General features: G+C 40.0%; 1 protein-coding gene across 8 annotated transcripts in view; it reads right to left on the bottom strand.

The window, feature by feature from the left end:
• Positions 1–14,785, bottom strand: part of Eda (ectodysplasin A) — a 386,616-nt gene extending 371,831 nt beyond the window's left edge. For all 8 annotated transcript variants that reach the window (XM_059251060.1, XM_059251061.1, XM_059251067.1 and 5 more), the window contains exon 1: positions 14,210–14,785. In XM_059251060.1, coding sequence (XP_059107043.1) covers positions 14,210–14,605 — 396 coding nt within the window. In that variant the 5' untranslated portion in view covers positions 14,606–14,785. The remainder of the gene's footprint in view (positions 1–14,209) is intronic.
• Positions 14,786–14,989: the final 204 nt, after the last annotated feature.

Raw genomic sequence — 14,989 nt, 5'->3', positions numbered from 1 at the left:
GTAAGAGCTAGTTAGTAATATGCCTGAGCTAATGGTCGAGCAGTTATAAATAATATTAAGCCTCTGGTTGATTATTTTATAAGTGGCTGCAGGACTGTGGGTGAGAGAGATTTGTCTGGACCGCGCAGGGCTGGGTGGGACCAGAGAAACCACCTCACTACAACCCAAGGCATGGTTATTAAATCAGGTTAAACACATCTATTTCCTCAACCAACCATATTATTCTTTATAGTAAAAAATTACAAAATCTTTTCCTTTTTTGTTTACTCTTCCCTCACATATTACATCCTGACTGCAGTTTCCCCTTCCTCCACTCCTCTCAACTCTCCCCCTACCTCCCCTCTCCCCCAGATCCACTCCTCTGTTTCCCTTCAGAAAAGAGCGGGCCTCCCAGGGATGTCAACCGAACATGTTAAATAACATGTATACATAACAAGTTACAATAAGAATAGGCACAAACCCTCATGTCAAGGCTGGGTGAGGCAACCCAGTAAGAGGAAAAGGGTCCCACAAACAGGCAAAAGAGTCAGACACACACCCCCACTCCCACTGTTTGGAGTCCCACAAAACCACCAAGCTACACAACCATAACATTTATGTAAAGGACCTAGCACAGACCCAGGCAAGCTCCATGATTGCCGCTTCAGTCTTGGTGAGCCTCTATACAAAATAATTTCTTATAGTGTTTTGAAACATACATTATCTACGGTCATTCTACTTTGCAATAGCATAACAGCTGATCTTTTTCCATGTAACTGTAATTTAATACTTATTGATCAATTATTCCCTATCACTCCTCTTTAACCCTCACTTACTCCCCACCATCTGGTAACCACCACTCTATTCTACTCTTAGAGTTTGTAGTATTAACTTTTTATTCCACATGTGAACGAGACCATATAGTATTTGTCTTTCTGTGCCTGACTTATTTCATTTAATTACTTCCAGTTCCATTTACACTGTCACAAATAACAGGATTTCATTGTCTTTATGATTGACTAGTATTCCATTATGAATATGTGCCACATTTTCTGTTTTATTTCATTTTTGCAGGTTGTTTTGCTTGTTTGTTTTCAGATAAGGTTTTGGTATGTGCCGCAGACTGGCCTTAAACTTGAAGTCATTCTACCTCAGTACTCTGACTACAGGTACCATCACCATACTGGCTGTACCACATTTTCTTACCCATCCAGCACCTGAGCTGATGACTACATAAGTTATTTCCAATGTTAGCTACTGCAAATAGTGCTACAATAAACACAAAGAGTCCAGATGTCTCTTCCTAAGAATGAGTTCATTTTCATTGGATATATACGATACAAAATACCTGACAAGAAGCAACTTTCGAGAGGAAAGTTGGATTACAGTTGGATTACTTTGGATTACAGTTCAAGGGAATACATTCCAACATAGTAGGGAAGGCGGCAGCAGCAGGAGGAAGCTGTCTCCTCACACTGAATCCACACTACAGAAGCAGAAAGTAAATAAGAAGCCAAGCTAGGTCATCATAGAGCCTTTGTCCAGTGGCTGATGGAGGCAGATGCAGAGATCCACGGCCAGGCACCAGGCTGAGCTCTGGGAATCCAATCCATGAGAGAGAGGAGGGATTCTGCAGGGGAGGGACGTCGAGATCATGATGGGAGGACGTGCACAGATGACCGGCCACACTAGTGGAAGCCCATGAACTGTGGACTGGTGGCTGTGGAGCCCCCATTGGACTGGACTAGGCCCTCTGGATATGGAAGACTTATTTTGTCTTGAACTGTTTGGCTCGAACTGTTTGGGGGGCACCCAGGCAGGGGGATCGGGATCTGTCCCTGGTGCATGGGCAGGCTTCTGGGAATCTGGTGCCTGTGGTGTGACGCCTTGCACAGCCTTGGTGCAGAGGGAAGGAGCTTGGACCTGCCTAGGCTCAGTGTGCTAGGCTCTGCTGACTCCCCATGGGAGACCTTGATTTGGGGGATGTGGGGATGTGGGGTGGCTTGGGAGGGAGGGCTGAGGGGTGGGAGGAGGGAGGAGGGGGGATCTGTGGGTGGTATGTATAGCGAGTAGAAAATTTCTTAATAAAGAAAAATGAAGAAAAAAAAAAGAAGCCAAGCTAGGCTGTAAAACCTACCTTTAGGCTGTGACTCTACCTCCTAAAGGTTCCACAACCTTCCCAAACAGTTCCACCAGCTGGTGACTGAGTATTCAAACATGAGCCTATGGGGGACATTTCATATTCAAACTATAACATATATCCAGTAGTAGGATTGCTGAATCATATGAGAGTTCTATTTTAAACTTTAGAAACAATTCCATATATCCATATAGTTTGATATTATGGTGTGTGTCTCTAATGGTAGTTTTAATTTGCATTTCCCTGGTGACTAGTGATATTCCTATAGTTATTTTCATATAGCTATTGCACATCTGTATGTCTGCTTTTGAGAAATGTCTATTTAGGTCAATTAGGCCTATTTTTTAAAGTTCACTCTTTTTTAAAATGTGGATATATGATTTTCCCAGCACCATTACTTGAATAGGGAATCTTGTACTCCAGTGAACTGTCTTGTTTTTGTTTTGTTTTGTTTTTCAAAAACAAATTGGTTATAATATAAGGGTTCTCAACTCTGTTCCAATGACTTATAATGTCTATCTTTAAGCCAGCATCATAATGGATTGATAACTATGGCTTTATAAATATTATATTTTTCCACTCTTTGAACATATTATGTTCTCTCTCACCTCCAAGCCTTTGCATATTCAGTTCCTATTACTGAAAACAAAATTATTCAACTAATAATTTTTTTTCAGTTTTAAACTCAGAAGATGCTTTGTCAAGAAAAATGTCCCTTGATTTCAAAAGTTTGAGTCAGGTGTTCATCTTTTTTTGTTCCAAATTATCATATGTTCCAAATAATCCAAGCTGTAAGATTAACCCTACTGCTTGCTTCATCATCAAATGGAATTGTGCTAGCCTATTCACTTGACTCAAAATTCCATGACTGCAGGAATTCCCTCTGACCTACTCAACAGTTATATCTCCACATCTGTGTACCACTGTCTTAGGAGTTCTATTGCTGTGAAGAGACACCATGACCATGGCAACTCTTATAATAACATGTCATACTATTAAAAGGCTGAACATAGAGTCAGGGGAGAAAAAGAAGAAAAGAACTGAAATTTATGACCCATCTGGGAACAAGAACCTAGGAAAAAGTACCAATCTTTGGGTTCTGAATTAGAATAATAGTTTAAATGAATAGTAAATCAACTTTCATTTGGACAAAAAGCCAGTTTCAGATGATCTCAATATCATGGTGGATTAAGTTGACATAGGATTGCTAGCACCTGAGGCCAACTTCCAGAAATATAAATCCTATCTGGATAAAGACTAAAACAACTGAGGCCTCAAAACATTTGTACTATAGGAGATATATATAGATATAGATATATAGATATATATAGATATAGATATATAGATATATATAAATTCTGTTATACATAGAATTTTTATTATATATAATATTATAAATATTATATATAAATTAGGCCATTCATTCAAAAGCAAACAAACATATGGCAAAACAGCCAGAGTAGTAGAAAAATAAGATGTACAATTGATAATAGAAATAGATTAAGATATTTTGTGGTTCCCTGTAATTTCAGAATTTCTATTTCTGTGACACATGCCATTGAATTGTTTTGTTGTTTGGTTTGTTGAGATAAGGTCTCACCATATTCAAGGCTACTCTTGAACTCACAATCCTTTTGCCTTTGTCTCCCAAGTGCTAGAATTATGAGACATCACTCCTGGATTGTGTCATTGGAATCTTGATGAGGTTTTCACTGAATCCACAGTTTTCTTTGGATAGTATGGACATTTCACCAATTTTACTTTTTCTCATACACATTTATGGAATATGTTTTCATTTACTTCTGCTTTCTTCAATTATTTCATCATTGTTTTATAGTTTTCAGTGCTCAGGTCTCTTACGCTCTTTGTTTTTTATTTCTAAGTACTTTATTTTTTGTTAGTTATTGTCTGAATGTCCTATATCTATTAAGATACCAAACACAATTTAACCTCCTTTAGGGTAAAATGGCTTCATGAATCCTTCCAAACAGTTAAGGAAAAAAATATTACCAATGTTACATGAATGATTGTAAGCAACAAATAAAATAAATGGAATAGTAATGACAGCATAAAATAACATTGATATCCAAACTTGATAATGAGAGTAAATTGCATGCTAATCTCTCTAACTCTAAATAAAGATCAAAGATTCTAAATGAAAGGTTAGTAAAATAATTCCAGACATATATGCACTGGACAGTACATTGGAACTAAAGAGGCTTTATCTTAAGGGTAATAAGGTTGACTTCATACCACATTAACAGAATAAGGGAGATAAACTCCTGTGTCTAATTCAATATATAAAAGAAAACCATGTGATAAAATGACATAATTCCTTATGTTATTCAAAAACCTTGGAAAACTAGAAGAAAAATTTAAAGTTGATAAATATCTCTTAAAACTAACAACAATAATAAAAACCTATGACAAACAGTAAAATGGTAGTTTTCCTCCAATGTTCAGAAGTGAGTAAGGATGTCTGCTATTACTACTTCTATTCAACATTAGTCTAAACATTCTGGCCAGTATAATAAAGAAAATGTTTTAATTTTTTATTTTTAAAGTTTTTTTTCATACAATGTATTTGGATCATATTTTTCCCCTCCCCCAACTTCTCTCAGATTTCCCACCTCCCTCCACACCCAATATCATCAATATCATGTTCTCTCTCTCTCTCTCTCTCTCTCTCTCTCTCTCTCTCTCTCTCTCTCTCTCTCTCTCTCTGTGTGTGTGTGTGTGTGTGTGTGTGTGTGTGTGTGTGTGTGTGTGTGTATGATTCCTAATGATACTCTATACTCATAGATTGGAGTCTAGCATAATCATCATCAGAGAGGCTCCACCCAGCAACTGATGGGAGCAGATGGCAGAGACCCACAGCCAAACATTAGGCAGAGCTCGGGGAATTTCACAGAAGAGAGAGGAAGGATTGTAGGAGCCAGAATCAACTAACTTGGGCTCATAGGTGCTCACAGAGACTGAAGTGACGATTGTGGATCCTGTATGGGTCTGCACCAGGCTCTGTGCATATATGTTATGGATGTGTAGCTTGGTGTTCTGGTGGGACTCCTAACAGTGGGAGTATATTACGGTTGTGTGACTTGGTGTTCTGGTGGGACTCCTAACAGTGGGAGTGGGGGCTGTCTATGACTCTTCTGCCTGCTTTGGGGACCCTTTTCCTCTTATTGGGGTGCCTTGTCCAGCCTTGATATAAAGGTTTATGCCTAGTCTTAATGCAACTTGTTATGTCAACTTCACTTGGTATCCCTGGAAGGTTACTCTTTTACGAAGGGAAATGGAGGAGTGAATCTGGGGAAGAGAGGGGGTGGCTGGGAGGAGGAGAGGGAGGGGAAACTGCAGTTGAGATGTAATATATGAGAGAAGAATAGATAGATAGATAGATAGATAGATAGATAGATAGATAGATAGATAGACAGACAGATAGATACCAGAAAAAAAAAATGAAAATCAGGTCAGACAAACAAGAGGAAGCATTGTAAGAACCAAATGAGAGAGACAACTCCAAGAAAACAGTATCTTCCTGACACAACAGGACTGATACGCATATGGACTGAGAGAGATTGGGAAAGCATTCACAAGACCTGAATAGGTTCAAGCCAGACATCCCCACACTGAGAGGGTGATGTGAACTCTGGGTCCCAACCCCAACCAAAAATCAATCTGCAATTGATAGCAGCTGGCAAAGGGAAAGTCAGTTTTCTCCAATGGAGCGTCACCGGGTATACCAACCACACTTTAGGGCAAGCCCCATGCCCAGGAATAATTGGCCAACAGAAAAACTTTTAAGGTATATAGATTAAAAAGAAAAAGAACAAAAATGTACAAATATTTTTTATAAACCTTTTGATAGACATGTGGAAAATCCAAAAGAACATGCAAATAAATTATTAGGATCAGTAAGTGAGTTCAGCAAACTGCTGGATACAAACTTAATACATAAAGTTAAACTAGATTTCTAAACATGAGCAAGAAGCAATTAAAGTTAAATTTAAAGCAATTAAAAGAAAAAAAGGTCATGAATTTGAATGAAAGCAAGGGAAGCTACATGGGAGGGTTTGGATGGAGGTAGGGTTTGAAGGGGGAATGATGTAATTACATTACAACCACAAAAAATTAAAAATTATGTAGCCCCACACTGGATTTCCTACCAAGTCAATTGAAAGACTTAGAATGCCATGCAGGATTTTTATTAAATAGTGCTTTGGAGATCAACATATGTGCAAATTGCCCTAACCAAATTTCTATTGAGCTCTTGAGCTGGTATGGCTGGTATATGACTCTTCAATGTTTTCCCGATTTGGAAGAAAAGGGAAGTGATTTATAGCTCTGCACTGGTTAGTCATTAGATGCAGGCAGCCCTGGAAGGAAGTTTCTCCTTGATTGAAAACATTTTCTTCAAAAGACAACTCCCAGCTGAACTCTCTGACAGTACCCTTGTTACTTAAGAACATAAATCCTGCATTTCTGAAGTGGAATCTACACAGTGAACCACAGCATCCATCATATCATTTATAATGACATTTAAAAACATACCTTGGATACCCTCTCTGACCAGGCAGTGGTGGCACAAGCACTCCGGAGGCAGAGGCGGGTGGATCTTTGTGAGTTCCAAGCCAGCCTGGTCTACCGAGTGAGTTCCAGGGCAACACACAGAGGCCCTGTCTCAAAAAATAAAAACTAACTAACTAACTAACTAACTAACTAAATAAATAAATAAATAAATAAATAAATAAATATAAATAAAAAGTATTACTGAGAAAATTACGCAAGAATTAAAGATATGGAAGGATATATCATGTTCCTGAATTGGAAGATGTGACCTCCTAAGTTGAGTTTTATGTGGTGAATACGAATGTCACCCATGGGCTCATATGTTTGAATACTTGGTCCCAATTGCTGTAACTCTTTGGGAAGGATTAGGAGCTATGGCCTTGTTAGAGGAGGTGTGTTACAGGGGGAGGGCTTGAGGTTTCAAAAGACTTTCACTGTTCCTGGTGCGCTGTGTTTCCTACTAGTGGATCAAAATATGAGCTCGGAGGTGCTGTTCTAGTTGCCTGTCACCCCACCCTCACTCCATCATCCTTCTGCAACTGTAAGCTCAATTAAACTCTTTTACAAGTTGTGTTGGTCAAGGTGCTTTATCATGGCAATAGATAAGTAACCTTAACTAATATAATGTAATTGCAATAAAAATTCTAAGAGGTTTCTCTTTTCTTGAGGCACGTAAAAAAGCTGATTCTAAAATACATGTGAAAATGTGAACGCTAAGAGTATCCAAGGTGGTTTTAAAGCATATGAACAAGTTGGAAGGACTTGCTTTCCCGGATACCAAAAAGCTTATTATAGGGTTCAGTGACATCTGATTATGGTTTTGTATCCCAAGGATTCATGTGATGGATGCTTAGCCCTCAGTGTGGCACTGTTGATATGGTAGAACTTTTAAGAGGTAGAGCTCAGTGCAAGGTAATTGGACCACTGAAGGCACTGCCTTCTGAAATGATTCATCCTTTTCTTACAGAGTATATTAGTTCTTGAAGGGGTAGGCTGCTACAAAATGAGGCCAACCCATGCAATTTTTCACTTTTCTGCACTTTTATTTCTCTTTCTCCACCATTTTGCTATCCAGCCAAGAGCACCCTCACTAAAGCTGAATGGATGTTTTTTGAATCCCTAAATGACCTAAGTAATCTCTTTTACTTTCAAGTACCTATCCTCAATTATTTTGTTATAGCAACAGGAAACAGACTGATGAGAAACAGATCAACAGACTAGAATAAACAGTTCAGAAACAATTTGGGGTGTATATAAACAATGGATGGATGAAAAAGTAAGAATGTAGAAAAGTAGAAAAAATCCTTATAATAAAAAGGACTAAATCAGTTGGATACTTGTATGGAAAAACATAGAGTCTGACCTCTATGTCTCCACTATACACAAAATCAATCCCAGGTGGCCTGTAAATCCATGAATGGCACAAATATAAAACTTCTAAATGATAATGTATGAGCATGTCTAATGATTTCAAAGTCAGCAAATACTTCTTTTTTTAAATGATTTGTTTTGGGTGTTGTGCTCATGTGTGCGTGCATGCATGTGTGTGTAAAAGAGGGCTTCAGATAATCTGGGGATGAAGTTAGGTGGTTGTGGGCTGCCTGATGGTGAGTGTGAGGAACCAAACTCTGGTCCTCTGCAAAAGCAGTACATGCTCTTAACCACTGAACCATGTCTTCAGCCCTGGAAAAAATATTTCTTAAACAGGATACAAAAACACTATTCATGAAAAAAATATTGAAAATTTTGACACATTAAAATTAAAGCCTTCTGTTCATCAAAAGTTATTATAAAAGCAGGTCACAAATTTGGGAATATTTTGCAAAATCTAAGAATCCATTTCCATGGTATATAAAGATTTCTAGGGCTACAGAGATGGTTCTGCAGTCAAGAGTGCTTGTTGCTCCTGAGGAGGATATGAGTTTGGTTTGAAACACACATGTCAGAAGGCTAGCAACTGTCTTATAACTCTAGTCCCTGGGAATCCAGAGCCCTCTTCTGGTCTCTGCAGGAACCTGCACTCACATACCCCCACATATACACAAGCACACATACACATAATTGAAAACACAAACATATTTTTAATTATATAAGAAATCTGTAATAATAGGGAAATTTGACAGTAAAATAGGCAAAAAAGATGGAAAATTACTTCACAAAGATATCCAAATTGATAATATTGATAAGGAACACAACCTCATCAGTCTCTTCTGAGAAGAATTCCTTAAAATCCCAAGATAAAATTAAGTATGTAACTCACTGGTAGACTATTTACCTAGCATACCCGAGGGTTCCATCCCCAATATCACATACAATAACAAGATATCACGACAAACCCACTCCCCAGAATGGCTGTGATTGCAAGGTATAGAAAAACTGCAATTCTCATACATTGTTGGTGAGATACAAATCATCAATAACTTAGAAAAACTGTCAATAATTTCAAAATATGTATTTTCCATTGCATAGAAACTAATCCTAGGTATATATTCAATGGAAATTCTTATAATTGGAACCAAAAGACATGCATAAAATTATCCGAAACATCATTATTCATAATAATTCCAAACTGGAAATAATCAATATTTTATTACCATGATAAGGAATTTATAAATTATGATATATCTCAATAGCAGAATATACAAAATTAAAAATTAAAAAATATCTCTGTCTGTCACAGTATGGTTAAAACAAATATAGTGTTAACCAAAAACCATAAGACTCAAAAGACTACATATATCTGATTTCATTTATGTACAGTTCAAAATGAACAAAATTATTTCTGGTAATAGAAGTCAGGACATTCATTATCTTTGGAGAGTGAGGATGATACAGTGATAAAGATGGGCACAATTAAGGGTTTGCAGGATGTTAAAAGTATTTATTTCTTGACTTAGGTGCAAGCAACATGAGTGTGCTCACTCTGTAATATTTCATCAAATGGTACAATTACGATGTGTATGCTTTTCTGTATTTGTATTATATGTCAATAAAATGTGAAAAAAAAGAATAGAAATGAGGAAATAAGTGCTGGGTGTTTACAGAGGAGTCAAACAAAGATGGTTCTCTCCAATGGCTGCCTTGCAGACAAAGGCACAAGGCTTTTCTTGGTAATGTTCTTGGGAATTAAAATCGCTTCAGAAATTCTCTAGTATAAAGAGATCTTCTCTCTAAGGTAGTTACAGATAAATTACAGATCATTTTTCACAAAATCTAAGAGAGAAAGATGAGACCTAAAAGCAAATAAAATATCAAACGATGTATTACAAAAAGCTTTTAGTACCATCTTAGAGGGAAAGTGTGAGAATAAGAAATGGATCACATGGTTAGGACTCCTCTTTTCCACTCAATTTCTAATTATTTTAGAAACCAGTGAAACATTACCAATGGAACTATTTACCTAAGCAAAACTGACAGTTCACAGACTTAGCAGGACCAGAGAGAAACAGGCCTGTTTTATAAAATGCCTTTGTTTTACATAAAATGTTACCCAAGTCCCAAAAATAATTCAGTTCAACAACTATTTTTCTACTTAGCTATAACTAGTGCTGATAGGAATCATAAAAGACACTACAGAAGATAGATTTCTGATGATCTTTAATGTAAAGGCAGATGTATTAAGACGAAAATCAGTAAAAACTACAGAATAATCCCCAAAGAGAATTTGGTGGATGACTTCCAGGAGTGAAATTGAGAGGTATATCACGAAACCAGTTCATCAGAAGCCTTAATGAACACACTGAAAAGTCTGCATTTAAACTCCATAAACAACTTATCTAGATTCCATAATTCGTGGGTTCTGTTATGGTCAACATGAATCACCTAGAATGATACTTAGTTATTAGGAATATCAAATCTTAGTATGCTAATGATATATCTAGTTATACCTAAAGATCTCTGTAGAACATTAAAACTGCCTTCTATGACATCACCTCAAATAATTAGGAATGTACCTCAAACAACTCCAACAGTCCTGAATAAATTTCTATTGATCTGCCTGTAGTTTAGATTATGAGATGCTACCTTTATTTATCTCTCTCGACATAACTTTTTCAAACATTAAAAGACATCTAATACTTAACACTGTATCTAACACAGGGAAAATTACATTTATTCAGCTTAGATCATTACATTACACGAACATACTAACCATACTCATCTCTCTCCTGATTTGAAAGACTGTGTTCTCTCTCTTCTCTCTCTCTCTCTCTCTCTCTCTCTCTCTCTCTCTCTCTCTCTCTCTCTCTCTCTCTCTCTCTCTCTCTCTCTCCAGACTGAAAAAAAAACAACTAAAAACTCCCCTTTTGAACAATTTAATTGGGTTTCTGGAGAGTTTTATCAATCGGCTGCTAGCTTTTTCTTAAGGAACAGCCACCAGGATTTTCTGTCTGATGATAGACAAAAATTCACTTTTGATCTTCTTCATGGAAAAAAAGTTTTGTTTTGTTGTTGACACATTCCTGAGATTTTCCACCATGTTTTTGACATTTGAGGGATATAATCATGACCAGACCTTTTTCTCTATAGTGTGATCCAGTGATTTTTAATGTTTTTAATTATTTGTTATCAAATTCAGGCACCACTGGTGTATCCCTAGCTCTTAAGCTAATCCTTCCTAAGTATCCAGATACAGCTCCTTATCTCTTTCAGCTAAAGGAGACGGCCCATAACTCCAGATGCTACCTCTCACTCTTTATGATCAGCAACTGTGTCCCTACTTTTCTAACAACTCCCTTGTAGAAATTTGCTGATGTTCCTGCTTTATGACCCAAATTCCTTCTGTATCCTGTTGTGTTTTTTTTTTTTATTGCAGTATGCTATACATACACCTTCAGTGATTTCTAGAGTCCTTCCTTGAATCATAATTGGAGAGCCCACAGTCCAATCATCTCATAAGTATAGGTAACTTCACCTTTGCCTAAATATATGTGTGACCTTACATGATGAAATGCCGCTGACTGTTCTGCTCACCACAGTTTAGTGTCACCAGCTTGCCTTCACTTTTTCTAAATATACTGTTAGGAAACCCAAATGTATTGCCCACTGGAGGATGCATGTTTTTGTCTCTGGTCCACTCTGTCCAAGACTTGCTGTAACAGCAGCTGCTTACATTGAAAAACTAAAATATAAAATATGACCTATGTGGCCCAGTCCCATGAGGCGGTTTACTTCCTTATTTATGAATCAGAATCTGTCAGCACAACTTAGAATTTTGACTGTCAGCAGATAGTACAATTAAATGTCACTGTAAAACCAGCAGAGGGTGCACCAGGGCACTAGAAATTCTACCCAAGATGTAGCACATCAATTTAACTCGATTAGCCAATCAACTTTTCCTTTATTTATTTATTCATATATTTGTTTATTTATAGGCTAAAACTAATATCCTCAAGAGAAACAAGTTGAATCTGAGCTAAAATTTCTTCACCTACATTTCAATTTTCCTGAAAGTGAAGTTCAAGACAAATAAGGAGCATATGATGAAACTTAGTCTGGTCAAAATGTAGTCAGAGCAGAACAAAATGACACAGATCTGAGCCTGTCATTTTGTAAAAAGTCCACTATGGAGCTCCAACCTGTTGTTGCTTCGTTCCTCTCAAATTTTCTTTTTTGTAGACACTATATGATGGGTTAATGTGTACTAAATTGGAAGACGAAAGAGCAAATTCATCCTAGTTTTGACTCAAGCTATGATATCCTGGGCCATTTACTTCTCCCTCGGGGCCTATATGTTCTCCAAAGAAATCAATAAAATAGACTCAGGTGGTACCTTACAAATCTGAAAAACTTCAATTCCAAGTTGATACCAAAAAATGTAAAGAGCTACTATCATTGTTTCGACTGTCCCAAAGGACTAAAATAGAAAGACTAAAGGACAAGAGATAAGGAACTGTGTTGAAACACCTGAGTATTTTAGTGCTACACAAGTGTAAGCAACTAAATGCCATTACAAAGCTGTGAGAGTCCCCTGCCATCACAGAAGCTCTAGAATACAGCTGGCCTGCTAATCCCCAATCTATAAACATGACTCTGTCCACCCCGAATGCCAAAAATCCTTGACCACCATTTGAGTAAAGAAGTTGAATTCTCTGATACTTTTTTACAGAATATTAATGTGCAGCTGTTAAGTACTTCTACTGGGGATGAGGAGCAGGGACATAAATAAAAGACCCAGAGTCCTAATTAGTTATCATCCAGCCATCGTGTTTAAAGTTTCAAGTATGAGAAGCACATCTGCAGATTCTCTTCTTTGATAAGCTGTTATATAAATTGGAGTGTATTTGAAAGGCATTTTTGGGCTGGGGCAATTTTACAAAGCACACTGTAAAAGAGAAAAGTGTCAGTCCTGACAGAGTATTGTTATGAATGTGACAGCTCTAAAGTGTACAACTTTGAAGGTCAAAGTAACACAATGTTCCTAGAGTTGTGACAATGACTATGAACGCAGCACCAAGTACAGGCTTCCATGCCTCGCCTTGTATAAGTAAGTTACTTACACAACCTGTCGTTTTCTCAAAAAGGTACAAACTAACCATTAGTCTTTAACCACCTCAAAAAGATCCTTGGTTGCCTTGCCTAAGACTCACATGTAAGACAACTTTGGCAACCACGAGAATACTTAATATCAAGTACACTGAATTTACCTGAAGAAAGAGTTAGGAAAATAACCAAGCTAATGGTTTGCTAAAAGGGATACAAACACTCGAAAGAATACCAAAAACAAAACAAAAATCCAACTTCCTGTTCTGGAGCTAGCGATAATGAAAATTCTTCACACCCACTGCACCCCACTCCATCAACAAGAGTGTCAGAACCGGCATGCAAAGGGTGAGTTTTATTTCCATAGATTTTTTAAATTGCTGTTCAGAAGTTGTCTAGCAAGACGGCATATTTCTACCAGAATTCCTCAGGGGCGCTGATCCTCTCTAGAACACCGAGGACAATCAGTGTCAAATTGCAGGTAAGTGTGAAAAAGCTCACGTTCTGGTCAGCGCACAAGAACCCGGCGCTGAAAGTATCGTTGGTTAAAAGTTGTTTCGACGGGCGTGGAACAGTTATTACAGCTGTTTACAGCTCCAACTCCAAAGAGGAGCCTGCTAGTGCTGGCATCAGCTCGGGACACGAAGAAACAAGCACCGCGGGCAGGGAACCTCACCAGGGGCACCAGGGGCCAAGCTGCTCGCCGTTAGACGGCCACGGGGGCGGCGCAGGCACCTCTCTGCCGGCCGGGGTGCGAGGCCAGCCAACTTTTCCCGAAGCAGCCCACACCCCCCCGGGGGCGGCGCATGCAGGCTGGGCTTTCCAAGTCCATGGGACCCGAGAGGGTCTGGATGAGCCAAGACAGGAACTGAGGACAACCTGCCCTGGACAACCTCTCCCTAGCTCTCCGGCCCACTCCCAGGTCCTGCCCTGTAACTTGGCTCTGAGTGGCAGAGTCCCCCGAGCCCTGCGGCGCAGGCCCCCGCCCAACCTAGCAGGGGAGGGGGCCTCCAAGGCCGCCGCCCCTCCTAGGTGACTCACCTGGTGCCGGTCCTGGGAGTCAGGGGGGAGTGGATCTTCTCCTGGTTCCAAAGGCTGCTGTTGAAAGGACGGCTGCCCGAGGTGGCGGGTGATGGGACCCACAGGGTCGAGGTTACCAGGGCTGCTTAGGGTGCCAGAGGTGCCAGGAGCACCCGGGCCGCTGAGGCGGGACTCGGTGCCCCGTTCCCGCCGCAATTCGGATCGCAACTCTAGGTAGCAGCACAGCGTCAGCAGGTGGAGGGCCAGCGAGAGGCCAAAGAAACCCAGGAAGAGCCGGCAGCTGTTCCCTTCGCCCGCCCGAGCAGGGGCCCCGCGACAGCCGCAGCCCTGGCTGCCCCGCTCCCTTGGCGCTGCTGCAGGCAGGGGTTCCCTGCGCTCTACCTCGGGGTAGCCCATGGCCTCCAGAGACAGCCACTATCTGAGGCCCGGGAGCCTCTGCCTCTGCCTCAGCCCTTCACGACCCCTGACAGGCGGCTACTGTCCTGCCATCGGCTGGGGGCTGCAGGGACCCGTTCCTGAGCGACGGTGGCTGGGCGGGACAGAACAGGGAGCAGCCGCATGTGCAGCTCCACTCCGAGGGGTGGGAAAAGGAGGAGGAGGGGCGGGAGAGAGGGGCGGCTCGGCCCAAGAGGGAATGAGGGAGGAGGTCCTCACCTACCCCGCCCCATGCCTCAAGGGGCGGCCGGGACGCCCAACCACGAGCCCGCCAGGCCTGGGCGCCCCGCCCCCTGCCGTTCCACTCGGGCCTCCAGCCGTGGGGCGGGGCCTGGGGGCGTGGGG

This window comes from Peromyscus eremicus, chromosome X (genome assembly GCF_949786415.1).
Source record: "Peromyscus eremicus chromosome X, PerEre_H2_v1, whole genome shotgun sequence".
NCBI classification, from domain to species: Eukaryota; Metazoa; Chordata; class Mammalia; order Rodentia; family Cricetidae; genus Peromyscus; species Peromyscus eremicus.
The sequence above is the reverse complement of the archived record's forward strand: the minus strand, read 5'-3'. Positions and strand labels throughout refer to the sequence as shown.